The 27,558-nt window shown below is 53.5% G+C and overlaps 1 protein-coding gene across 2 annotated transcripts in view; it reads left to right on the top strand.

The window, feature by feature from the left end:
• The first annotated feature begins 305 nt into the window (after positions 1–305).
• Gramd4 (GRAM domain containing 4) overlaps positions 306–27,558 on the top strand; it is an 80,719-nt gene continuing 53,466 nt past the window's right edge. Inside the window, exon 1 of one of the 2 annotated variants that reach the window (XM_076556522.1) lies at positions 306–483. In XM_076556522.1, coding sequence (XP_076412637.1) covers positions 455–483 — 29 coding nt within the window. In that variant the 5' untranslated portion in view covers positions 306–454. Of the gene's footprint in view, positions 484–16,289; positions 16,530–27,558 lie in introns of those variants that run through there. The other variant, XM_076556521.1, reaches the window with a different exon arrangement.

A 27,558-nucleotide genomic window follows, 5' to 3' on the forward strand; every position in this document is an offset into this window, starting at 1 on the left:
CCACTCCAAGTGCGGGTCACCACTGGCAGCAACCGTCAAGCCCACACACCGGAGCGAAGCGACCGTGGCGTGGCGTGCATGCTTGTGCGCGACTGTGTCCGCGGCTGCGACTGGCAGGCGGCCGCGCGTGCGCGTGGGTACGCGCGGCGAGGACCCACGTGGGTCACCCAAACAAAGACGGCGCCGCGTGATCGGACCCGCGCGCGCGCGAACCCGGTAGGGCGGGCTGGGAGGCGCGGGGCGGGGCGGGGCGGCGGCTGCGCAGGCCCGGGCGGGAGCGCGCAGACTCCGCGCAGCAGGACGTGAGCGCGCGACGCGGCGCCGCCTCCGCGCTCGTGGCCGGCACCCGCGGGGCCGCGTAGTCCCCGCTCCCCGGCGCCGCTGGGCTCCCGGGAGGGCGGCAGGTGCAGCGGGGCCGGGTGGCCGGCCAGGGGGGCACCGCGGCGGCGGGTGGATGAGAGTTGGCCCCGATCTCCCCGCAGGGTAAGCGGCGCGCGCGCGCGGACTCCTACACCGACCTGGGCGACGCTCGCCACGCTCTGTCCCGGCCGCCGGGCCGCGACCCTATGCGCTGTGCTGCTCGCACTCGGTGGCCCACAGCGGCGACCCTCCCTTCGGGGACGGGGACCGGCGCGGGCGCGTCCCGCACACACGCCCCCGGGGCGCGCGTCACGGCCACCCCTCGCGCGCACCACGGGCGCTGTGCGGGTCTACGGTGTGGGGGAGTCATTGGATGGGTCACCGTGCCTAGGCCGCTAGCGGGGGACAGGATGAGGGAGCAGCAAATGTCGTCCTACTGACCCACTCTTGTGGGGGTGGGTGAACTGGAAAGGAGAAGAGCTCGCGAGGCCGGTGTGGCTCAAGAGATGACCCGGGGAAAAGTTGTGGGCGCTTGCTCCCTTTTCCACGCCCTGCTTTCTGTGTGGCTTTTCCCTTTCATTTGGACATTAGCCTGTGGGATTCTGGGGACAGTTGGCACCTGACTGGAGCTTAGGCCTGTGTGTTTATTGCAACCGCTAAGGTGGGGTGCTGTGTGGCAGTCCCCAGCCTAAGCCCTCACCTGTCCACAGCGAGACTAGCACCTCTGAACGGTGGAGAGGGGCCAGTCTGGATGTTCGTTCCCCTGTCCCTACCTGTGGCCCAGTGGTAGGGTGAAGAGCAAGCAGGCTTCCAGGGCCAGAGACAAGCTGGTACACCTCGGAGCTGCCCCATTCCCAGAGGTCGGAGAGATTCAGTTTTGGGGGAGACCTTTTTCAGGGTGGGTTCTCTTCCTTCCTTGCCTTGTGTAGATTAGGGACAAAATTCAAGTTCTGAGGTCCTGAGTCTCAGCCCTCGCCAGTGTCGCTGAAGCCCAGCTAGGCAGAGGGGCTTGCTTTAGGGCCAGATCCAGGAGGAGGGTCATGGTCTGGGCTCTGTTGGGTTCAAAATAAGGGACAGTTGGAAGGTAGTTTTTCTCATGTACCTGCTCTGTGACATTGGGCAAGGCAGTGAGCGTCCCCTGCCTCAGTTTCCTCATCAGTGAGTGACGAAGGCTAAGATAAGAGGATTAAAGATGATATGATGTGGGTTCCATGCTGGCCAGACACACCCTAGGTCAGGAGTCAGGCCAGGCTGTCCTGCCCTTTGCCTCTCAGGTGGCCTTAGTGGACCTTCTCTCATTCTGTCACGGCCCAACCTGTTCCCAGGCCCGTATGGGGACACACAGTCTGGCCCTGTGAGGGTGTTTTATTTATTATCCCTGCCCCATGCTAGGATGAAACCATAATCCACAGATGTTCTCTGGGCCACCCCAACTTGGGGATCTCAGTCAGTATGCCTGCTCCTTCTTTCCAAGCCTCTCTGGACGTTGGAACAATCCCCTGCCTTTGCTGGGATACCGACTACTGAACTCGCAGGGAGTGTGGGCTAGGTACTGGTGACTGGGTGGTTGGATGCCCGGGATCACATGCTTTGCGGACCACCATTTCCCGGCTCCGCTTGTTTTCCCTCTGCCATTCTGACTGATGGTAGGGAGCATGGCTGGCCCCACTGGTCCCAGTGATGTCTGAGTCAATGCTTGGACTTATTTCCCATAAACTGCCTGGGGCAGTCTCAGAGTTGAGGTCTGTTTCTACACCATCTGGGGCACCTGTTTATCCCAGGCAGGCCGAGGGGCTTGGCAGGGGTGCCTTGGAAGGACCAATGGTGTCTCTCTCCAAACCTCCCCTGTACTCTCTGTTATCTGTTATCCCGGCTCACCCGGAGTGGCGCCAGCAGTCACAGCGGTTGGCAGTGCCAGCAGCGATGGCCTCTGCTGTCCTCATTCTCGCCGGGCTTCACCTTCACCACCTAGAAAGAGGAGACTCAGACCTGTTTCCTGAATCAACATTTCTGCTTCACAATAGAGCGCTTGCACAATGGAAAGTGTCATTGGAGGCCCTGACATGCTCTTGGCAGTGTGGATGTGGCCTCAGCATAAGCTCTCTGTAAGGAGAGGAGAGCAGGGAAGTTACAGATGTTTAGAACCACCAGCTCCAGCCGTGCCACATCTGGACAGAATCAGAATCCACGTCTGGAGAACCAAAGGCTCAGTGTTCTGATTGGCATCCTTGTTGGTTACTGTGCTACCTACCTGGTGTCCCTTCCTTCTCTGGGGACAATACGTGGAAGCCCCATCCGGTTCCCTGCGGTTTGGTAGGGTTTCTCTCTAGAAGCCTGATCCACCAGCCTTTTATAGGATTGGGAATGCTCGTTCTGGGTCGATGTATCTCCAGCCAGAGGCTCGTGTTTGGGGGGGGGGGTCATCCTTTCTTGGGAAGCTGGGTAGGTTCTCCTCCTGAGCGGCCCTGGCCTCTCGGCTCTGGTGTTTGGCTTTCTTTTTATATCAGGATGGGGAGGACCCTTAGTGTCTGCGGTGGCGCGCACCTGTTAGTGGGAGATGCTTGTGACTGGCGTGTGCTCGGGCCACCTTTTCAGAGTTCCTACATTCTTCCCTGCGAAGTAGACTTCGAGGGTGCGGCCCCGGCTCTGTGAGCAGTGGGAGGCGTGTCTGTGGCTCGCTCGCCGGTGTAGGTGGCTGCTGGGACAGCCGCTGACAGCTTTGCAGTGTGTCAAGAGTGTCCGCCATGGAGAGCCGTAATCATGAATCCAGGGAGATAAGATGGGAGCCATGTGAAGGGAGTCACAGGTGAATGCAGATGGGCTTGCTGTGAGGTAGATCCTCTTTCCATGGCCTCAGGTGGCCATTTCCAGGAAGGCCGACACCCCAGGGCTGTTTGACCATAAATGTAGGCTCTGGAAGGTTTGGTATGTGAGCCCCGTGAGCTGGTTGGGGGCTTTTTGGTGACCCCAGTGGCTCTCTGGGGTTGCTGTCTCCTTGGTTTGGCACTGGTGGCTTCTTCCTGCTTTCTCTTCATTCTGGGCAGAACTAGAAAACAGAGCTTAGGACGGGGGTGAAAGTCCAAGTTTTCCTCAGCCAGTTATGGGCTGGCTGCAGGGAAGAGGCCAGGAGTTCTGTGCCCAGCCCAGCCCAGGTGGGGTGGGCCCAGGGCAACTGTACCTGGCCAGAGCCTCAGGCTGGTGGAGAAATGTCCTATAAAGCAGAAGAATAGATGGGACAGACCAGGGTTTCCCTAATTGTAGAAAAACGTTCTTTTCTCCTGGGGTGTCTGCGTGTGGCCAGTACAGAAGGCCCAGGAGGGGACTTTAGGCTGTAAGTCACCGCTAATAATATTTGACATCTAAAAACCATTGTTAAGACTGTTTTGGTGTTTGAGTTATAACCAGGGTTGTGATTAGACTTAAGCCTGTGATTAAAGTCCCCTGTGGTTATACAGGAAGACAGGAAGTATTGGCCTGTCTGAGAAAAAAAAAAATACTAGTAGGAGAAATCAGTCAGTCTACGCACCCCCCCCCCCCCCCCCCCCGCCCTGTGTGCCTCTCAAGGATCGCCTTACCCATGCACTTTCGCTCCTGTCACCAGGTAAGGAAACTGAGGCACGGAGAGGGAGGGGCGCGGCTTGCTCAAAGTGCTGGTGAGGTCAGTCGCAGAGCTAGGCTTTGAGCTCGCGGGGTGGCTTGTGGCACAGCAGCCCCAGGGCCCCATGGGAATCCTCCTGTAAGGCTGAGTTTAGAGGGGTCATGTGGTATTTCAAGGGACGGCCGTATCTCTCGCAGGGCCTGGTGACATTCTGCTGAGACGTTCTCGTGGTTTATTTTTGCAACTCCTGAAGGTCGGGCTGGGGTGGGCTCCATCTCACAATAACTAGCGGCACCTCTTGTTTGCCTCCTGTGTAGAGGAAGGTGGGCTTTTCAAAGCCAGAGTCTCTCCGCTCCCACTTAGCACCATGTCCCTGGTGTCCCACAGCCTCTAGCGAGCTGTCGTGGCACCGAGGGGGCATTGTGCTCTGTCTTCTCTGGGTCATTTGGCGGGTCATACCGAAGGGACCCTGGCTTTAGGGTCCATTCATAGTTGAGCCAGGCTGTGTGGCCGGGAGGGGCCGGGCGCTCTGACAGCTGCCGCAGGGAGGGAACAAGCCCAGGAGAGAGTTCGTTCTTTTCAAGTGTCTTTGTTGAGGTGTAATTCACACACCACACTACCCACCCATTGTAGATACAATTTACTGCTTTCTAACCCATTCATAATCTTGTCAACCATCATCACAAGCTAAAGGACGTTTCCAGAATGAGGCAAGCACCAGCTAGCTGGCATCCCACTGCCTCTTTCCCCAGCTGAGGCCACCACCATGCTAGGTTATCTGTGGATTCTTCCTGTCCCTGTGATCACACTCGGGGTGGCTCTTGGGTCAGCTTTCCGTGTTCATTGTGGATGTGTGGTGTGCCTGTTGCGACCACCCCACCCCCACCCCACTGGTGTGGTTCCCTTGTTACCGCTTGTGGACCGGTGTCTTACATTTAGTTGTGTTTGTATTTGTGGGTACCAAATGCCACAGCCTCCATGTGAAGGCCAGAGGAGAACTTTTGGGAGTCAGTTCTCTCCTTCTACCATGTAGGTCTCTGTCCCCAGGGATGGAGCTCAGGTCACCAGGGTCGGTGGCCATCTTGCCATCAGCCCCATACGTGGTTATTAACGATGTCCTTTGCTTGACTGGTTGTCTTCATTTTTGCCCCATGTTCTTGCTTTTGTCCCAGGACCCCATCCAGGTCCCACATATGTCTAGTTGTCCCGTCTCCTTAGGCTCCTCTTGACTGTGACCCTGTCTCAGACTTTGGGTGACTCCTGGAGGAGTTGGGTGGGGTGCAGGGTTCCGTGTTGGAGTCTGCGTATCGCGTGGGAATCCTCTCTTGAAATGTAGATGTTTTTGTCATGATGAGCCTGGGGGTGATTGATGGGCTTGGGAAGAGCCACAGCATTCTCGATGCCTGGGTTCTGTCTTTCAGTGAGACTCATCGCTGTTGGGGCACCCCTGGCCTAGGTATAGTTGTCAAGGGGGCCTCTGTGTCAAGGCCCTGCCTCACTCTTGAGAGGGAATTCACAGTGCATTCCACAACTGAGGAGCGAAAGGGACTCCATGCTACCCGCTGAAGGGCCAAGGACTTGAATTATTTGTGGAATTGGGAATTGTCTCTTCTTCTTCTTCTTCACTTACCTGCTTACTAATCACTGATTTCTATTCGTGTCGATGCGTATTTTACACTTCACCCTGAGATTCCACTCCATATTTCCTTGCTGTTCTTTGCCTGGGTCCCATGGACACCGTATCCCTGGGAGAGCCTGAGTACTTCCCTGCCGTTTGGCCCACAGGCTGCTCCAGGTTCAGCCCTGGAGTCTGCCCATTCTATAGGGGGCCCAGGTTCCTTCCCTGGAGACCAGTATCAGAAACCCAGATCTAGGGGGCATTGTTTGCTACTGGAGTTTGGTTCCTTCCAGGCCCCCTCAAATGGAAGAACAGGAAGTGCATGTGTGAACTCTCACCCCCCCACCCCCTCCCCACCCCCGTGCACCTGCATCTGTCCATGAACACACATCCAGCATGGCCATCTGCATCTATAACAGGGGACCTGTGTTCACAGATGACCAGCTTCTGTCTGGTCACCCCATGGATGGTTCTGGTCTCTTTTCCTTGTGGGTCAATCAATACCATTCCATCGTAGCAGCATGGAGATAGGCTCTCTCTCCCTTAGCCACTCATGGGCTTAATCCTTCAGTGTTAGAATTCACAAGGGGCGGGGATCAGAGCTGTTACCTTACAGTGCTCAAGGAGAGTTTGCCAACCCAGAGCCTTCCCAGCCCACGCAGAGAGTATGCACTTTGGACCTGCAGAGCCTAGGGAGGGGCAGCCACCTCCCCAGAGATGCTTCTGTGACTGGTTCTGTGATGGGAGGGAGAACAAGGGGGGGGGAACTGTGTGTGGAGGGACTTCCCTGCTGGCTGTGCTCAACAGCCTGGCTGTGGGATGGGCACAGACTGGGACGTTCCTTTGAATTGTCAGAGTGGGGCCCCACTTTCGAAGGAATCCCCAGAGTCTGGCTGTCGGCGGCGGGCTCCTTTGTCACTCAGAGAGCTTTGACTTCAATCCTGGCTGGGTCTGTCTCTGCTCTGCCTCTGAGCTTGCCACTTCAGCAGGGCGGAGTCTTTGAATGGTCCCCTGAGCACCGAAGGTGCACCTGCCTACCATCCGGGGAAGTGCCACACATGCACCCTGGCCTCCCATGGTGGGAAAAGGGAACAGAGTGGGCACTCCGTCTTTGCTGACTTGGGCTTTGCTTGCTTCCATTTCTTTAGAGTGGGCTCGATGGTCGTCACTGCCCTGTCCCAGTTCAGGTCATCAGCAGCGGGTGCCTGTGGCAGGGTAGGGGGGATGCACACACAGAGCTTATTGACACAGAAATTGTGTAGGTTGGAAGTGAGCTGGGTGCAAGCTGAATGGGTGGGTAGGTATGGGTAGACAGGTCCCAAACCTGATGAGGGCCCGAGAGCAGGGCTGAGGGATGCTGCTGATGTTTCAGAAGAAAGCTGTCACCTGTGCAGCCTCAGGAGATGCCTGGATAGCACCTCTATTTCATATCGCTGTCCCCTTGACTGAAGTGGGACAGGATACTCAGAAGACTCTGGGCTGGGCGCAATGACACCGTTCAGGGGTTGGGATTCTATTTTCTGTGTGATGTAGGCTGAGCCCTGTGTGTCCAGGGGTAGATGCCACCCCTATCCCTGATGGACATGGAGGTAATAGAAGGGATGGTGTGTGTGTGTATGTGATCTGTACTGTCTACACTCACAGGGAAGGGAATGTACACTGGTGTCTATACATGTTGACTTCTGTTTTCTCTATAGTTTTTTTTTTTTTTTTAGGATCTTAGAAGGATTTTTTTTTCTCCCACTGTTGAATACTGATCTAGGGGGAGAGCTTCTGGTTGTACTTTAAGAAGCCCTGGTTCAGGCCGGGCGGTGGTGGCCTTTAATCCCAGCACTCGGGAGGCAGAGGCAGGTGGATCTCTGTGAGTTCGAGGCCAGCCTGGTCTACAAAGTGAGTTCCAGAAAAGGCGCAAAACTACACAGAGAAACCCTGTCTCAAAAAACAAAACAAAACAAAACAAAACAAAACAAAACAAAACAAAACAAAACAAAACAAAAAAGAAGCCCTGGTTCAAAAGATCCTAGCTTCATCTGCACATCCAGCATTTTTTCTGGACATGTTTATCAAGGACCTGCTCCATGCTGGACACTAGATAGTACTGAGTGTCACCACTGTCCTTTGGGGGCCTGTGGAGGAAGAATGGTGGCCTGTTTGTTGCCTGAGAAAGCAGACCTGGTAAGCATGGCTGTGCCAGTGAAGGTCTGTGGTCCTTCATGGAAGGTACCTAGTTGTCCTGTTCCTCAGCCCAGGCAGGTTGCTGAGGCATGTAGCTCAGAGGACACTTGGGATGGGACCCATGATGTCAGGCAGGCATACTACTCCAGGTGGTCCATTGAGTGAACAGTTTGACATTTAAAACTCTGAAGCTCAGGGTGAAGAGAAGACTCGGGGGTAAAGAGCACCCACTGTTCTAGCAGAGGATCAGGGTTCAGTTCCCAGCACCCACATGGCAGCTCACAACTGTCTCTAACTACAGTTCCAGGAGATCTGATGCCCTCTTTTGACCTCTGTAGGTACCACGCATGCATGCAGGCAAAACACTCATACACATAAAATAAAAATAAATAAATCTTTAAAAAAAAAGAAACCTCAAGTTCTTAAAGAAAAAAAAAAAAAAGATAACTAGATGACTGGGCATGTGTCCCCAGAAGGCTCAGGCAGGAGGACTGAGTTCAAAGTCAGCCTGGGCTACACCGGAAGACCCTGTCTCAAAACAAAATTCAGTGAGCCGCAAATGTAGCTCAGTGGTATGGCTGTCGCCTTCCATATATGAGGTTCCGCGGTTCAATACTCAGTACAGACTAAAAATAAATAAATAAATATGTCCACACAACGTCAGTGTGACAGAACCCATTCTGTTGTCAGAAGAGGCCTGCTCCAGCTAGCTGCCCCAGGAGTGGCTGCAAAGCCACGAGCTAAGAGGCATTTCTTGGCTCGCTCTGTGCCCATCTTTTGTTTTCCATAGACTTCTAACAGGATGGATTAATCCATGCCCCAGAGAAGTTTTTAGTCACGTACAAAAGACCCTTCTGGGTTTTGATGAGCCAGGGACTTGGGGAAGGGACCCTGAGCCAGAGGAGATGATTTTTTATTTTTATTTTATTTTTTTGTCCCTAGCCACTGCTAGGCATAGAGGGAGGTGTATGAGTCATTTCACAAGTCTGAGAAGTGGAACCTGAGGTTGGAGTGTGTGTGGGCATGGTTGGGAGGCTGGCTGGAAGCCCAGCTGTCCAGAGTGACACCCCTCAGCATAGGAGAAAGCGACGCTGTCTGTGCCCTAGAGAGCCTCAGACTATGCCTTTTTGGGGTCCCATTCTAGCTTCAGCGGCTGGTTTCTGGAGCTTGCCCCTTCCTCACCCATTTTACCCATAGTTAATGGTCAGGGGTCCTGATAGAAGAAGGGAGGGGTCGTGTGTCATTTCTCAAGGCAGTGCTGAGAGGTGGCCAGGGATGGGGGTGGGGGGAGCCGGAAGCGGGGATGGGGATGGGATGGAGGTCAGAGGTGGTGCGGCCTTAAAGAACGTGGAACAGGCAGGCTTCGTTCGTAGATCCTGGATTAAGAAAGGAGGTGACATTTTGTTCAACAGCTTGCTGCAGAGTGCAGGGGTGTGTGAATCACTTCAGAAAGCATTTCCGTCAGAAGGTTTAAATACAGTTGAGAAGTGGGGGGAGGGTGTGGAAGGGGGGGACTCACAGGTGCTGGAGGTAGAATTCGGAGCGATGACATATGTCAGTGTCTGCTGTTGGTCTTCAGGGCCACTGCCCAACGGTGGGAGCGGCCCACGTGCGACTTTACCACACACGTAGTTGTCTTTGTAGAGAGGAAATGAAGCATGAGTCAGCCACCGCAGCACCAGGGTGGAGCCCCAGGAGGATGGCCTGGATGGCCTCCTACACCTCCCCCCCCCCCCCCCCCGCGTGCCCTGCTGGGAACCCCACTTCCCTCACTGGGTTGGAGGCCAATAGCAAGAGACCAGGGCCTGGTCAGGTGGGGCACCAGGGCAGAGAAGGGGGCTGAAGTGGGTGGTATCTAGTCCTCTGGGTTCGGGAGGTCAGGCTGTGTCAGGCTTGGTCCGGGCCGTCTGAGCATGGCTCTCTGAGCTGGACATCCAGAACTGTGACTCGCAGAGTGGATGGCCCCTGGGGACTAGATGGGATTCCCTGGGAGGGGCAGGCCCTGTGGTCCAGGTCTGCTAGTTCTAAATCTGCACAGGACAGTGAGTGCCAACAGGTGACAGGTGCCTTATGTCGCTGTTAAATATCAGGGGTGGGGGTGGGGGAGGCCCAAAGGCCAGCCCCCAGAGAGGAAGGCAAGCATTCCAGCCCCTGGAGACCGGCAAAGCTGTGTGGACGAGGGGAGGGTTGGCTGCCTCCCAGCATAGCCATGGGTGGGTGCTCTGTTTAGATTGATGTATATGGAGCGGAGCGGGGTGGGATGCTTATAGGCAGGAAAAGGGGAGCTGGGCTCTGGCCAACTACTTTGTGGGCTTTTAAGAACCCCAGCTGACCTCCTGCTGCCGCACAGCCAGCTAGCTCTGCACTTCAGGACTGGCCATCCACAAATGGGCCTGGGGGTTGGGGTCCTCAAAGCTGTTAAGTTGCCAATCATTCCTCTGGCCTACTGCTTAGCCTGCTCCGGGTCCTCCAGCCCCGGGCCTCTCCCTTTTCCCACCCTGGGGTACTCTAGTGACATTTAACCCTGCCCCTCCTTGCCTGTCACTTGGGCTAGGCCTTGGTGTTCCCACGAGGTGTGGGGAAAGTATTGGATCGGATGAGTCTGGGTGGCAACCGTTGGCCCTGACTGACGGCTGCCAAAGACCTCTGCCCTAAGTCATGCCGTGGTGGTGGGGCCTGGAGCAAGTGGCCGAGCCCCTCTGAGTGTCTCTCATGTTTTGTCCCGAGTGAGGTCCGTGACCGCAGAGTGCTTGTAGGCACTGAGATGTCACGTGGAAAGTGCCCACCCGAGCAGTGTCAGCTGTGAGACCGTGTAAAGCCTGGGTCTACCGCCTGGTGGTCCATAGCCATCCAGGGCAGCTGCTGGGTAGAGCAAGGTACCTGCTACAGTGCTGTGGAGGTGAGCCCTTCCACAGTGAGGGACCTTCTTCCGCAGCGACCGGAGCCACGGAACCTCCGTAAAAGAAGAGTCCTGGTTGCTGGGGGGGCCTGGATGTTAGGGAGCTCTAGATAGCAGAATCTCTGCCCCAGGTAGCCCAAGGGCAGATGGCAGTATGGGGCCTGGGTTGATTGGGCCGGGGGAGGGATGCCTGAGGCTGCCCAAGGCAGAGAGTGGGTGGGCGGTTCTGTAATAGGGGCCAGAGGGTGTATGGAGGAGGCTGCCACCCCCCCCAATGACCCCCAAAGGTGCCGTGTGGTCTCCACATTGCAGGTGAGGAAGTGGGTATCAGAGAGGTCCCACCTTGCCTTCTGGCAAGGCCCACACTCTTGTCATCCAGTGACCCATCCGGTTTGTGTATTTCCAAAGGTCAGTCCTGGCCTCACTCTTATTCTCGGGCACTGGCCTTGAGGAATAACCCTCAAGTCACCCCTGCAGGCCCCCTTGTATCTGCCTGAACCTCTTTCCCCTCCCCTGCCCTGGGGAACCTCTTAGCAGACAGCGTCTGCGTGGTAGGTAGACCGCCACATGATCTCCCATTCCTTCCTAGGACCCTCCCACTGCTTGTGACCTGTGGCACTTGATGGTAGGTGACGCTGCAGGACTGGTTTAGAGAGGTCAGGTTCCTTCCCCAAGGCCAGATAGCCAGAAAGCTGTGTGGGCAGGAGCTCCGAAGCCTGTGTGTGTCCCCACTGCCGACCTGAGTGGCCGAGCCAGAGGCTGGTGTAGACTTGAGGCTGTCATAGGCCTTACTTTGGAGGAGAGGAGGGATTCTGGGAGATGCTCAGCCACCAGTTCCAGATGCCACCACTGACATGACCTGGGGTAAAAGGACTTTACCGATGGAAACCTGGATTCACCAGAACCTCCCAGCCCGTTCAGACCTTTGTGAGTTACGTCCCACGGAAAGGCCATCCCCAGCCCTCACCATCGAGCCGGGCACGGTCAGAGGCGTCAGGTGACCCTGATGGGCTATTGGGCCTTGCCCCAACCTGGGGACTGGCCAGTTTGCCACCCTTTCTTCCCATTGCAGCAGGCGCCGCCAAGGCAGGTGCCTCCTCCCCTCCTCCCAGCAGTTGGCCGAGGGCCTGGGACAGACATTGAGGACACTGTAATGTCTGAGGAGAACCCACTGGTGCCAGTTGCCTGAGTACAAATCCTGTCCCCAGGGCCTGGCTCAGCAGGCCACCAGGGCTTGTCTTGGCTGTGCAACAGGTATGGTTGAGTCTCTGTAGGATCCTGTTGCCAGGGGATGGAGGCCAACTTCCCCTGTCATACCCCATCCCCAACCGCTTACTAATTGACAAATAAGTATTGTTCCTTTAAGGTAGGCGAGGGTGTATTTTTTTTTTCTCTCTTTTGTAATTGAGTATTTAATGGTAGGATTGAAAATAGTGCAGGGTGTTGCTGCTCTGACTCAGAATGCTGCACTGAGGCCTTGCTCATTCATCTCGGGATTGGCTGACTGCATAGGCCTGGGGGTGGATGGGGGGGAGCCTCAGCCCCCTACACTGGTCAAGGCACGCCTCCCACCACAAGGGACTTCTGGTCCAGTGGTTTGCATGGATGCTGTAGTTGGTTTTCACTTCCAGGATGCACCAGCCTGCAAGAGGCAGGGCGGGCTGCTGGCTTCCTGCCTCATCGCCCGCCACCTCTTCCTGATATGGGAGTCACTTCTGCTGTGTTGAGCGTGAAGGATTTCAGCAGCCGAATGAACTCGTTATGACCCATTTATCGAGTATCTCGGAATCACTTACACGAATATTTTTGTCCTAAATTCCGTGTAATTAGAAGAGTGGAAACGCCCGCTCGGCCATTATTTTGGTTCACCAACATAACCTAAATTAGAGCTATCTCTGCATGTGTTTTCAACAGAGGAGAGTGTTTGAATAACCATGAAAGGGATTGATTTTTATCTACCGTGCTCCCAAATGCCGGGGAATAATGGAGTTGCTTAAGTAACACGGGAGCTTGTCACCTCTGTTCGATTTGTTGGTGTTTTCTCTTTTCCAGGAACACAAAGGAAATCTAACTGGAGTGCTATAAACTCCCTACGTGAGGGACCCAAGGTTTCTCACTGGTTCCTCACCAGTGTGTTCTTTGTCCCCAGACCTTGAGTGTGAACATCTGCCTTCTTGGAATGCTCTCACAGCAGGCAGTCTCCAGCCTCCACAGGGCGTAGAAAGTGAGGCAATGTGTGAGGAAAGGGAATGTGTGGCACTTTCTGCTGTTTTCCAGTTGCCTCACACTTGTGGGGCCTACCCCATGTGAGGGCAAGTGGTGACTCCCTCCCTCCTGCCCTCTGAGGAGTGCCCACAGGGAAGGTGTAGGTGAATCCACCTAGAGTTGCCTAGAGTGGTAGAGCAGGTCTTTAAGAAAGAGATTGGGAGCTGGGCGGTGGTGGCGCACGCCTTTAATCCCAGCACTCAGGAGGCAGAGGCAGGGGGATCTCTGTGAGTTTGAGGCCAGCCTGGCCTACAAAGGGAGTTCCAGGACAGCCAGGACTGTTACATAAAGAAACCCTGTCTTGAAAATGGCCCCCCAAAAAGAAAGAAAGAGATTTGGGCCTGGGAAGATGGCCCTGGGGGTAAGGGGCTTGCCATGCAGGTGTGAGGCTGGAGCACGGACCTCCAGCACCACATACATGTGAGAGGGAACGGAGCCAGCCTGGAATTCCAGTGGGCAGGAGGCAGAGACAGGGCCTCGAGCAAGCTGGGTGGGGTGGATTGGCCAAATCAGTGAGCTCTGGGTTCAATTGAGCAATCAAAGAAGACCCCCGGAGTCAGACTCTGGCCTCTATATGCACAGTACATACCACAGCGTGTCTGGAGAGCCTGGCGCCTGCCTGGTCGGCTTTCCTCCCACCTGGCTGGCCCCACTCCCTGCTCCTTCCTGCTGGAGAGCGCCAAACATGGCCTCCTCAAGACAGGGCTGGCTGGGCGAGGGAAAGAGAGGGACGTTTTAGGCCAGGACAGGTGTAGAAGCCTGCGGATGGAGGAACCAGGCATGTGTAGGCATGCTTGGGGTGGATGGCCAGAGGCGTTAAGTGGGGAGCTGAAGGGTCAGAGGGAAGCTTCCAGGTCTCTTGGGACTCCCGGCAGAGGAAGAGATGTTCTCTGGGTCAGGGAGAGACTTTGCGGGCAGCTCTAGGCAGGGCAAGGTGTTTGGGGAGGCACAGCAAAGTTAGGTGCAGGGCAGTCAGCCCTGATGGTACTAGAGGCCTGTGGCTCTTCTGGTCCCTCATGAGACAGCATCTCCTGGGAACTTCTTCCCTTAGGGGAAAGTTGAGACACCCCCCCGCCCAAATGCAAAGGCATAAGGAACCAGGCTGGGGAGAGTAGGCAGGCTTTCGGGCTCCCTACTTTGCCGTCCTGTGGCCCTCTGATGTGTGTACACACCAAGCAACTAGGACCTTTTGGTGTGGATCTAGCTCCAGCTCCATTTTTCCTGTGCCCATTTGCTACGCGTCACACAGCCGTGGAGAAGGGGAGTGAGAGACGCAGGCTTCAGTACCCCCCAGCACCAGGCCCAGAAAATGTCCCCTTCCCTGTGTCGGAGTGACACCCACTCATGGGTGGACTTCACTCTGCTCACAGCACCTGGAGCAGCCGCCCAGAGGTGATTTGGGTGTGTGGTATCAGCCAGCAGAGCAGGTTTTTTAACCTAATTGCTTTCCAAAGCAAATATCTCTTCCCACTCTGGCTTTCTGCTCTGTGACTCTCTTTAATGCTACATGAGATGGGAACACCGCCCCCACCACACACGTACACACACACACACACACACACACACACACACACACACACACACCTACCTGCATGGCCCGTCGTGTAGAATACTATCCTCATAGTGTAACAGCCATCATCTTCAGACAGCGGCTGGGACCACTTGCAAGAGACCCCTGAGATAGGACCTATTGACCGTTGGCATTCCCGTATCGAAGGGAGTAAGGAGAGCCATTGGACCCTACTCTGAGATTCCAGCCACCCCTGTGCTCTCCAGCCAGCTCTGTGTAGGATTTTTGCCCCAGTTCCAGGTAGCGTTGTAGTCTGGGAAGGGACTATAGTATATTGGGGACGGAGGGTTAATTCTAGGGGGATGCCACCTATGCAGCTATGGGCAAGTCACCATCCATGCTGAGCTAAGACTTTCCAGTGTGTGGCTGTTTTGGGGTCACCCATGCCCTGTGAGCCCAATAAACTCATTGGTTCCTCAGGCTGGACACTGGTGGAGTAGTACTTGGGTCTGTCGTTGGTGCTGTGTCTGTGGGGAGCAGACATTTGGTTATGTCTTCCCTAGAAAAAGTTTATTCAACAACCCTTTCTTCTCAACCATGGCAGGTTATGGACCTGGAAAAAATGAGCTGACACCCGATATTCTGGGCCAGTGGCCCTTAGGGACACTGGCATCTTAAGGGCAGAGAATTGTGGATTTTGAGTGGAAAAGGGGGCTTCTGATGGAGACACTTCAGTCCTTGTGGGACATCGGCCTCTGCACAGACATGGGGGACCCCTCTTCCTTCTCCACACCCCTGGCCCTTCCCCAGAGCCCCCTCCTAGCCATGAGAGGAATAGCTATGCCCTGTCAGGAGGCAAAGAGAGGAACATTTAAAGAATCACAAAGCCTGTACCACATGGCAGGTGGCTACCCTGTCTGCAAGGTAAAGGGCAGAGAGACACATGGTTCGTTAGGGATCCATGGCTAGTGCATTCTGGGTTCTTCAGGTTCCTGACCCTAAATTCATTACCCTTTGGACACCTCGACCACCTCACTGCTCATCCAGGGGATGAAGAGGTGGACATCGGGAGTGGGCAGGAGCTGGCTGTGGGGTGTGCAGAGGGCTCCTCATGTCACCGTCCTGATGATAGTTCTGGTAGCCTGCACATCGAGGAGGCTTGCTGCACTCATGGTCACGGCCCCTGATTGGCACCTCGAGGGGAAGTCAGAGGCCACTAGACTGAAGTTTCTCTCTACTGCCGGTGCCTGGGCCGATGATGAGGACATGGTAGCAGGCCCAGCTCCATGCCTCCTGTAAGGACTCAATTTGCACTTTGGAAACCCAGGGAGTGGAGTTAGCCAGTTAGATGGCATTTCTGAGTCGGACATCAGTCTCTACAGTTATGCATGTGGCATGATGACAGGTGTCACCTGGTCCAGCCTTGAAGTAGGACCCTTGACGTAGGACCATGTGAAGCATGATATAGTATTGTACCCATCCCCTCTGGGAGTGGAGGCCACTACCTCTCTGGCTTCAGGGTGTGTGTGACCAGCCCAGCTTTTTTGGTCTTCCCATTTCAACTAACTGGTGGGCAGGATTGATTGAGCGATTTATTTAATTGGACCTTTGGAATTGGGAGGTGAGGCTCCACAGCATTCTCTTGGCATCCTGGGACCTTTTCCTCATGGTCCCCCCCCACCTCCCCTTGTAAGGTTTCCTTGCCTCACGCTTGACTCAGCTGCTGTCTGGTGGAAGACCAGGAGCCTCCCTTCTCCACATTTCTCCTGAACCTGTTCATCCGGCCCAGCTAGGTCTTCACGGCTGCCTTCTTGAGACCTGCCCTCCCCTGGGACTTAGGGCCAGACCTTTGGGCTCTGGGCTCCTGGCCCCGGGGGGCTGTGAAGTGGCCGCGCCGAGGGAGCAGGAGCTGTCCCTGCCAGAAAGAGAGAGAGGAGGCCTCAGCTGGGCGCCAGGTGTGGCTTTGGAGCTGCGGGGTGATTCTGGAAGGAGACATGCCAGGAGGCAAGGCTGTGTTACAGTTGGCTTTTCATGCTTCAGAGCTTGGGTTTTCCCAGGCGGAGAACAGTCTTAACCCCGAGGCCTGTGGACAGGAGACAATGTGGTGAGTTTGGGTGTTGTTGGCGGAGGGAGATCTCTCCTCTCCTGCCTCCCCCCTTCCATTCGGGCCGATCTTCGTGAGTAGTTTTCATTGGGACAAAACAAATGCACTTTTTTTTTTTTTTTTAAATCTGAAGTTACTGTCTGTGACAAGTTTACCTGAGACATGGGGTTTGTTCTGCTCCAGCCGCTGTTCGTCACCTGCCTCTGCCTGTAGAATTTGTCTTTTGAGGCAGAGAGCTGCCCGTTCTGGTCAGATGCGTTTATTTATTTATTTAGTTGGTTAGTTTATTTAGTTAGTTTAGTTTACTAGGGTTTGGTGTGGTGGCCTTTTTCTGGTGAGATGTGGGTGACTCTTAAGATGTTTGGGCTCTTCTTGCTGCTGTGTAGAGGGGAGCCAGGGGATAAGGTTGTTGGAGGGAGAGGCGATGGGGGTGGGTGGAGAGAGAATAGAGTGGAGAGGGGGTGGTGGTAATGGTGGAGGGAGGTGTCAGCTTGCAGCTTGTCGCTGGGCTCTAATTATAGAAGGTTCAAGACATGGTCCAGGTAGTCCTGGCTAGTCCTGGTCTGGATCTATGAGCTGCTCTTTCTCTTTTTTTTTTTTTAAAAAAAAAATAATTAATTTTTTAATTTTATGTGCATTGGTGTTTTGCCATGGGTGTCGGGTCTCCTGAAACTGGAGTTACAGACAGTTGTGAGCTGCCATGTGGGTGCTGGGAATTGAACCCGGGTCCTCTGGAAGAGCAACCAGTGCTCTTAACCGCTGAACCATCATCTCTCCAGCCCCGAGGTGCTCTTTCGTCTTTACTTTGGAACTCTGCAACACTGTAGAGCTTTGGATTTGCCAGCTGCTGGGTCTTGGTTTGTGGATGTGCTGGGTGTAGGGTGAAGTATGTAGGGTCGGTTAGTTCCCAAAAGCATAGGCTAGGGGAACCCTCTGGTGATAGGGCCTTGGTGCAGCGCTGAGCTCCTGGAGAGCAGGATTACTTGAGACGGAAACAGGGGCTGAAAGTCAAGGCCACAGCTGTGTGGACTCAGGAGACTCAGGAGATCTTGAAGCACCAACCCTTGCTAGCTCTCAGGCCGATTTCAGGCTGGGACTGAGGGAGGAGTGAATGAACCACGGGAGGTGTGCATGGAAAATCCTGGGGACAGACAGGAGATGGTGTGAGGTCAGGTCAGCGTGGTCCAAGACCTTAAGAGAATCCAGAGCATACAAGCTGTAGGCCCTTGGAGATCTTTGCCTGTAGGGGTGCAGGGCAGGTCTTTCTCCTGTTGAGGGGTGTTGAGCTGCGTGGGTGTGGTCCTTGGTGCACTGGGAGCTGCGCACTGTGGGATACTGATGCAGAGCTGGCTGTTGGCTTTCCCGTCTAGGTAGTCACCTTGTTAAAGAATTAATACCGCCTAGCGCAGGATTACCTGGCAACCCAAATTTAACCAATGAACGTTGTTCTTTCACATAAGACTCAGTGCCCTGGGGAAGATGGGAACATGTCAATCATCAGTCCCTTGCAGTGAGATAGCCCCACCTATCTCGAGGTTGCTCCATCCTGGCTTTGGCTGGACAAAGGTGTGGGTGGGTGTGTGATAGGCCTTGCTGGGCAGGGATTTCCCATTGGAGGGTGGGGTTTCTCCCAGCCAGCAAGTTAGTGAGCCTCTCAGCTGTGTCCGGCCACCAGCGACCTTTCTCTCTGTAGCCTGGACTGTGCCTGGAGAGCTTGCTGCTCATGAAATGAGTGTCACTGAAGCGCTGACAGGAGAGGAGATAGTTTAAATGAGACTGTCTCCTGTGGTTTTCCTTCGCCTTTGTTTAGAATCCACGTTACGGGAATGGGGGAGCTAAAGCTGATCTCCACAAGATGCAAAAGGCTGCCATTCCACACTTACCAAGGGCCAAAGAACTGCCAGACTCAGGGCAGGTGGGGATCTTACATTCCCATAAACCCCATGGAGAGTTTATCTAAATTTTTATTATTATTAATAAAAACTCAGGAGCCAAATATCGGGGTAAAAACCTGACTGATCAGAGAAGTGGCAGAGAAGCAACCAATGATCTCCTTTCTTCTTCTTCTTCTTCTTCTTCTTCTTCTTCTTCTTCTTCTTCTTCTTCTTCTTCTTCTTCTTCTTCTTCTTCTTCTCCTCCTCCTCCTCCTCCTCCTCCTCCTCCTCCTCCTCCTCCTCCTCCTCCTCCTCCTCCTTCTCCTCTCTCTCTCTCTCTCTCTCTCTCTCTCTCTCTCTCTCTCTCTCTCTCTCTCTCTCTCTCCTTCCCGATCCAAAAAGGCCTGTGAATCTTTTTAAGCCCCTCCCTACTACTTCCTGTGTCTCTCTATATGTATCCAGGGTCCTCCAAAACCTCTGTGGCTAACTCTGCCCCCTGATTCAAGGTTAAACTTTATTAACAGTCTTGGAGTGTCACTGTGCAATCAAATATCCCACAACATTTCTCTCTGTCTAAATAAAAAAGAAAGTTTTTTAACTCTGACATAATAAAACTATTTACAATAAGAACAATTATCAGGTAAGAATTACATTCACAATGTCCAGCCTATCTGTATTTGGCAAATTTGGAGAAAGTATTCTATTATTTATCTTATCTGGTGAGTTCAGAGTTTTATACCTAAGCTACTTTCTATCATAACTTGCATTACCAACCTAAAGCTATCTTTTTAGACCTTAAAACATATTCTTAGATAAACAACTTAAGCTTTTATATCGCAACTTTTACATATCTTTTGAGTTTCTTTTATGAATTTGGAAACAAGGGAAACTATGACTATAACTATCCATTCTTCAACCCCATGAGAGGCCCGGGAAGGATATAACTTTACCTGAGAAATCAGGAAGTACAGAGCAAACAACTTCCAAAACTACAGAAATGACAGAGAAATGTGGCTACCTGGACAATCACCCAATTTCCTCTGCAATATTGGGGCACCCATCTTTGGCCTACAGGCCTAGAATATCTGGGAGACTTCTGTGAAGTAGAAATTTTGAAGGACTGTCTTGGCAAAGTTTAGCAGTCTCCTTCTTTTGTGTCCTGCTTGTCCAATTTGGACAGCATACTGTCAGCAGTCAAGGCAAGGGCAGTTTCTTGCCCAATGGATAACTTTGCCACAGTGAAAGAAAACTCCATATGGAGGTTCTTTGATGCCCAACATCCATTTTTGAAGTAAATTGGTTCTGCCAGGAGCAGATGTGTCTCACTGTCATGAAAAGTCTTATGTTACTAAAACATCTTAAATGCCATATTTTGTAGGTCTCTGAAGTGTTTGAAGATCATCCATCTATCTAAATATGTCTGTTTGACCTTGAAAACATACCTAACATGGCCACAAATTTGATTGTTATAGATGACTAGCTACTAACCTGCATTTCTTAATTATCCTAAATAGTTTGTAATAATAATTTTCAAGGACTAGAACTTTATATTACATTGTTAAATGAGATGCATAGGTACAATCCCTTAAACAAAAGAGGAAATGTATACACAGTATAACAAAAATAACCTTAAATTTGTATCAATATACAAACATACCTTAAACAAGAGTGGAAACATATACAGTGCAGAAAAAATAACCTTAGGGATGGGCGGTGGTGGCGCATGCCTTTAATCCCAGCACTCGGGAGGCAGAGCCAGGCAGATCTTTGTGAGTTCAAGGCCAGCCTGGGCTACCAAGTGAGTTCCAGGAAAGGCGCAAAGCTACACAGAGAAACCCTGTCTCGAAAAACCACAAAAAAAAAAAGAAAAGAAAAGAAAAAAAGAACCTTAAATTTGTATCAGTATACAAAAATCCATACCAATGTAAAATATCTAAGACTAATAGTTGCTTTTTTTTGTTTAAAAGTAGATTCAATAATCCATTCTTTTTTCTATTATTTCTATATCACCCCTTTTTTCTTTCAGAATGAGATCCCTGAATCTAATCTCTTTTGCTTAGTTTCCTCCCTGACCACAACCAATAACAGTTTGCAACCAACCTCCCCAAATGTTGAAAAACATCCATAACTCACCAAAAGGCCCCAAACCCTACCTTTTGGGAATGTGGGTGTCGTGTTCTTAAAAATTACTTTCTTTTGTCTGGGGGCAACGACATCTTTGGGGGACCCTGAGAAAATTGAGATAATGGTCAAGTCTTGGGAGAGCTGGCTGTTGTCCAGTCTCGGTGTGATGGGAAAGTGCAGGGCTTATCTGAAATCCTGGCTGGGTTAGTCTGTTAGGCTGAACTGCCAGATGAAGAGTTTCCCTAAATTTTTTATTGTTAATAAAACTTGGGAGTCAAATATCAGGGTAAAAACCCGATTGGTCAGAGAAGTGGCAGAGAAGCAACTAGTGACCTCCTTTCTGTCTCCTTCCCCTATCCAAAAGGGCCTGTGAATCTTTCTAAGCCCCTCTCTACTACTTCCTGTGTCTCTCTATATGTATCCTGGGTCCTCCAAAACCTCTGTCGCTAATTCTGGTCAGCTACTTGCTAACTCTGCCCCCTCAAGGTTAAACTTTATTAACAGTCTCGGAGTCTCACTGCAATCAAATATCCTACAACAGCCCCACAATTTTTTTCTTGATTGGGGGATCTTTAATGCTCTCTTTCCTTTGGTTTGAACTTGAATCAACAACTCTGTGGCAACCTGGAGTGCAGGTGTCTTCCCCCACCAGACAGGGCTGTTAACCTGTCTCTGCCCATGTCTGCCTACATTCCGGCCTTTACCTCAAACCTTCTGTAAATCGTTAGATCACACATGTGGGGTTTAGATTTCTTTGTCCCTCTTGTTAAACCACTCTGAATAAACCCATTGCTCTTTGCCAGTTTCCATTTCCTAATTTCATTGGGATATAGGGAAACTGAGGCAGGATGTTTATGGGCCAAAGTGCCCTGTAACAGGCAATGGGTAGGGGTTCTGTGAGCGAGTCCCGCTCTTTATTCATAAAACATTCTTCTCAAACTATTTTTGGAAGTTGACTGTTTCCTGCCCAGTTACTTAAGGCTAGCCATAACTGTGCCCACCATAATATGCTCCCACTGACATTTTAATGGGGTTTCCTGAAGTTGCCGCCCAGAGCTGTCACCTTCTTCCGGTGGCCGCATCTTGAGCCTGTCTAGGGCCTGCCCCCATGTGAGGAGTCACAGGGTGAGAAGGGTGGGCATGGAGCTGCATGGGGTATCAGGCCAAGGTCTCTGGTCCCCCATTTTCCTTATTGCGGCTTCTTCCTGTCTCATCTCCGGCCGCATCCTGGTCTGCATCCATCCTGTCTCCCAGGACGGCTGTACCTCCCACCTCCTATATAGCACTGCCCCTTTTCAGAAAGGCTGGATTTCACTTACAGTTACGGCTGCTGTCTCCAGAGCGAGCTGGAGAGTGGCAGCCCCTCACAGTGGGCAGGTAATTGGTGATGGAAAGAAAGCATTGGGTCTTCACTGAGAGGGAGGATGCTGGATGTGGGGCTTGGGCAGATGCATAATGCAGGCAATAGGAAGGGTGTGGAAGCGAGCGCGGTGCTGGGGAGCAGGTGCACCTGAGCAAGCCACATGGCTGAGTGAGCCCACAGAGGTACCCCATACAGGTGTATGAGCCCACAGAGGTGTGCAGGCACCCCAGGACTGCTGTGCACCGAGGATAAGAGGTCCGTGTGGACTGTGGGAGTCAGGGAGGACTTCCTGGAGGAGAGGCCTTGTGCGGGCAGGCAGGAAGAAGGGGCAGGGGTATGTGCGTTTGCCTAGGGCAGTCAGTGTAATGCCTGTCTACTGTTGTGTGCAGGTGGTAACATGGACGATAACCAGAAGTCTGGAGGGGCCACCTGCCCTTCTGGGTCTCCACCCTTGGCCTTCGCGTTAGGGAGGAGCAAAGACACGCTGCGGTTAGGAGGGTGAAGGCTCGTGAGCACTGGCATGAGGTCCACGGGGTCAGGAGCCTGTGGGGTGGAGGCCTGAAGCATTGACCAGGAGCAGGACGCTGTCCTGTCTCGCTGGGGCTGTGTTCCGTTTCTTGGTAATGGGCGAGGTGGGTGGCTTCAGTCAGGTAGATACGTGAGGATGAAGTAGGGTCACTGAGGACCTGGAGGTGTCCCAGATATGTCTCGCCTTCCCAGAAGCCCTTACGCACAGTGATCTCAGGTCAGGACAGGGAGGTGCCCTGGCCCTGACACTTTCTCCACCCCCCTTAGTTTCCAGCCGGGCATCATCTGTTTTTGCCCAAGCCACCTGCTGGCCTCCAGGCTAACGCCCACCTTTCCTTGACCTCACCCCTGGGTGCCAGCTTCTCCCGGGCTCTGCCTATCAGCGTGTGTTGTGGACGGTGGCCACTTGCTGAGCCAACCTGAGCCGTGTCCTTCTTGACAGGACATTTACCGTGAAGTTTGTACAAAGGGCCACCCACCCGCCTTGACCCCGACCCTTGGGTCCCCTGCTAGGTACGTGAGGCAGACCAGAGGGCCTGATATCTTAGTAACTTAGAGATTGGATCAGGGCTGTTTCTGGCTGTGACCGGAAAGGAGATGGCTGCCCTAGCTGGCCCTGTGACAGCAGTGACGTTCTTGGTCTCTTCTACCTTCCTACTCTATAAAGTGAGACCCTCCTGACACTGGCTTCTCTCCGAGATTGTACCTGGATACGGCCCCTCGTGGGACCCGCTTCAGCCCTCCAAGACCTAGGTGGCGGGTCAGAGGTCACTGGTGGGCTGTCTAGTGGTTGCCTAGCACCTCTCTGGGAGGCCCGAGTCTGCCTTCCGCCCCTCCCACCTCCCACTCCTTCCTGCTCATCCCCGCCTCGGCCTTGGTTCCTTTGCAGCCTTCAGGGGCTGAGGACATTCCAGGGCTGTGTTTATGTGGGTTGTGTTTCTGGCTACCTCTTGTACCAGAAATGAAAACTAGATAGAGGTACTTCAAAAATAGTTATTAGCTTACTGAAACATGTCCACAACAGCCGCATTATAGGTCGGATACGCAGCACAAGTTCACTGACAGAAGAGACAAGGAAAACAGTGAAGGGGTGCCCTACAGCTCTCCACAGGGTCCCCTGTGACAGGACGGCTGGAGGATGGCCATTGCACCTCTGTGGGTGTTTTGCTGTGAGCAGAGGTGTGCGCGCACCTCAGCCCCCGCTGCCCATTCTCTTGCTTAAAGTCAACTCAGAAATCGGCTTTGCTGGGTCACTGGATCTTTCAGTTTTCAAGGGACCGCCTTCCTGATGCTCTTCACGGTCCCCTGTGGTTGTGACTGCGCGCGCGTGCGTGTGCGCGCGCGCGCACACACACACACACACACACACACACACACACACACACACACACACAGCTGCTGGTTCCAGAAGCCCCCCACAGTGCAGCTGTCTAGAAACAGGCTCTTGAGTTCCACCACTTGCCAGCCTCACACCCGGGCTGGCATCTCGGCTGGGCCCCAGGGGAGGACTAGATCAGCAAGGCCGGATTCCATCTTCTACCTTGTGATGGCTGTGTCTTCCCTACCTGGGTCCTATTTCTTCATCTCTTTAAAATGGAAGGCCACCCCGGGCATGGTGGTGCATGCCTTTATCAGGTGGATCTCTGTGTAGACCAGGCCATCCTGGTCTACAAAGGAGTTTCAGGACAACCAGGGCTGTTATACAGAGAAACCCTGTCCCAAAAAAACCAACAAAAAAAGGAAGGTGACTAGAATCACCACAGGAAGTTCCAGGATTTTCTTAGTGAGTGTCGTATCCAGAGACAGAGATGAGACGCCAGGAACCAGCTGCCCATGGGCTTCACTGAGGCATGGCCTGGGAAATGCCAAGCAGGTGCTTGTCCCCAGCGGTGAGGAATTGCTGAAGGCTGGATGGGGTGAGTATCTGTGGTCAATGCCTGCCACCTCTGCTGCCCTGTGCAGTCTGGTTGAGCCTCCCAGATGACCCCTGAGCTGCCTGCTGGACCCATGTCCACCACCTGTGTTTCATTTCCTGAATCTTGACCACTGCCTCTCTCCTCTGTGGGTCACAGGTCACTTGGGGGGACCACTGTCTTCTCTCCACTGTGGGTCACAGGTCACTTGGGGGGACCACTGCCTTCTCTCCTCTGTGGGTCACAGGTCACTTGGGGGGACCACTGCCTTCTCTCCTCTGTGGGTCACAGGTCACTTGGGGGGAACCACTGTCTTCTCTCCTCTGTAGGTCACAGTTCACTTGGGTCCTCATGCTGTGCTTGCAATGAGATAATCCTTGACAAAGTTACCTCTGCCATTTCCTCTCTGGTTTGTTTTGGCCACTCCCTTCCCTGGGTATTCACCGCCTGGCTCTTTACCTCAGTGGTGTGGCCTTGCGCAAGGTCCCCCCCGCGTCCCCCCCCCCCCCCCCCCCGGGCTGTCACTGTCTATCCGTCAGGCCAGGAGCGCTCTTCTCCTTATTGAGACCAGCATTCACAGCTCCAGGTGTATCACCCTCACCTTGTCCACACCCCAGCACCAACAATCAAGTGTGCCTAAGCTCGTGCCTCTACTCCTGGCACTCTGGAGGCGGCGGCAGGAAGATTGCTGCTAGTCTGAAGCTAACCTGGGTGCATAGTGAATTACAGGTCAGCCTGGGCTCCATTGTGAGATCTTGCCTTAAACAAGGACAATTTTTAAAATAAAAGCAGCAGCCTGCCTGGCATTACTAGGTGCCCCCAGAGCACCTAGTAGGTGGCCTTCTCACCCACTTCCTTTGTCTTTTCTGGCTGGCTGGGGGCGGCCTCTGCAGTCTCTGCTCAGCCTGCTGCACACACTCCCGGAACGGTGTCTTCCAGCCACCCCGCCCTCAGGCCACCAGAAGACTCTCTGCCTTAAGGCCAGCCCCGATTGCATCATGCAGCCTTCAACTTACCTGGACTGGAAGGTGCCAGGCGTCCCTGCCGGGCTTCACAAATTTGCTTCTCAGCTTTCCTCCTGTTTGTGGAACTTGAGTTTTAAAGCCTGAGACTAGAAATGAGGGGTGCTGAGGGGTCCCCGGCTGCCAGGCAGGCGGGAATCACCTCCTTTACCCTGTGTTGTTTTAGAATGTAATATTTGGTAGCAGTTATGCTGGCAGTGCTGGGCCTGTGTATATTCAGGGCTTGATCTGGGTGTGATCTGTGCGAGAGTCTCAGGCTGGCATGGCCTCTGGCTACAGCTGAGCCAAGCTAAGAAAATCGGGAGTAAGTGGAGGGGAAGAACCTCATTTGGGGGCTCACAGGCTCTTCACCTGGGAAGCTGCTTAAGGCTGGAGTCCGGTTCAATGAGGGACTCACTGGACCTGCTCTGAACTCCACCTGGCTCCTCACTCAACAGGTGCTAGCCCTGTGTCCGGTTGTATAAGAGGAGACATGAGCAAACCTCTGTTCACCCCGGATAGGGCGTGGACAGAAGACCGAAGAAATGGTCCCACGTGGTGAAGCAGTGAATTTATTGGGGTTACTTACAGGAGCAGGGGTGTCTCAAAGGCATTTGCATCATCAAAAAGCCCACCCCAGCATGGTGGTGACTCAGAAGAAAGCTACCATGCTGGGAGTTCCCTACACAGCGCAGACAGCTTGGCCAGCTGGAAAGTCTCCACTCCCCAGAAAGTGTTGCTTTTACCACTTCTGGGAGGGGCCTTATGAGTCTTTGAACTTTTTGAACAGTGTGAGTTACATTAGCTTTGGGTCTCACAAACCTCCTTCCTCCTTGCAGAAGGGAGTGCTTCCAATCTTCTACATAACACCTGGAGAGAGAGAGATGCACACTGGGAAGCTGGCCAGGTCCACAAGCCATTGGATCCAGTTGGCCAGTCAGTGTGCCCTGGGGACATGGAAGAGCCTGTGCAGGGGCCCGGAAACATGGCCTGGAGTCTCCAAGTGGTGGCACTTGAGCCAATGCCCTTCTGGACCTCGTTGACTTATCAGGTGTCCAACATATGCCGCCACCGTGAACAGAGGAGCCAGCTGGCCCTCTGAGAAGGCGCTGGTCGACCCTGAGTAGACCAGCCTCTGACTGAACCCTCAAGTGGCTGGCTGTCCTGTCTTGGTCTGGGCTGGGTCTCATGACGTCTTCTTTACTGTGTGACTGGCTGGGAGAGTAAGACACAGCCCCCGTCACCTTCAGGCACTGTGACTGTTCACAGCTGTCTGTCCCCCCCTGCACCCATGACTGACGCTGTTCTCAGAGGCTCCCTTGCTTCCTTATCTAGCCCACAGCGCAGGAAGGATGAGAGGGTAAGTGGCAGTGTGTGAGCTCTTACTGGATTCTTCTGTCTCGGTGTGGCCTGGATTTAATGTTGACCACGCCTGGCCTTGCTCCTTTCCTTCAGGGTGTGTGTTCCTCAGGCCTTCAAAAGTGGAACCCTAGTGCTGGTCACGGGGCTGAGGTTCTTGCTGGCCTGCCTACCCATTTAGTGGGTCAGTAACTCCTAGGACCCTGGTGGGGGTTCTTGCTCTTCACAGATGCACTGGTCTAGGACAGAAGGTATGTGTAGCTACCTGCATCCTGCCTGGTTTTGTAAATGTTTATTGGGCACACAGCCATGCTTGTTGGCACAGTGACAGATATTGGGCAGGGGCTGGATGGCCCCCATCCCACCTGGCCACTGGGCTTCGCATATCAGCATCTGTGGAGCCCTGCTCCTGCAGAGAGCTGCATGGCTTTCAGATCAAGGGTGTTGCAACAGTCTGCTTTCTGGAATGTGGGCCCGGGGCCATGGCGGGGAGACAGGCTGTATCCAGGAACTGCAGATGGTGTCTCCTTCCAGATGTCTCATCGGTTCCATCCTCCCCGGTCCTGGTTGCTTGGAGGATGGCTGGAGTTGGGGAAAGAATGCTTCCCTATTGAGGAATTCTTGCGTGGGTTTCCTGTTGCTGAGCGTAATCACTTATGTAAGAGGGGATTTTGCTTCCTTACCTGCGGGAATGCAGGTTTTCCCCGCAAGCTTTGTTTTCTCAAATGAACCTGCTGCTCTGCTTGGTTCCCACTCAGTCTCCAAGGCAGAGGGACCTGGGGTGGATGCGTCAGGAGAGGCTTATACTGGGAAGGGAGCTCTGGAGTGTGTTGGGATCCACTTCTATTACTGCTGAAGTACCTCTTA

This window comes from Peromyscus maniculatus, chromosome 20 (genome assembly GCF_049852395.1).
Source record: "Peromyscus maniculatus bairdii isolate BWxNUB_F1_BW_parent chromosome 20, HU_Pman_BW_mat_3.1, whole genome shotgun sequence".
NCBI lineage: Eukaryota > Metazoa > Chordata > Mammalia > Rodentia > Cricetidae > Peromyscus > Peromyscus maniculatus.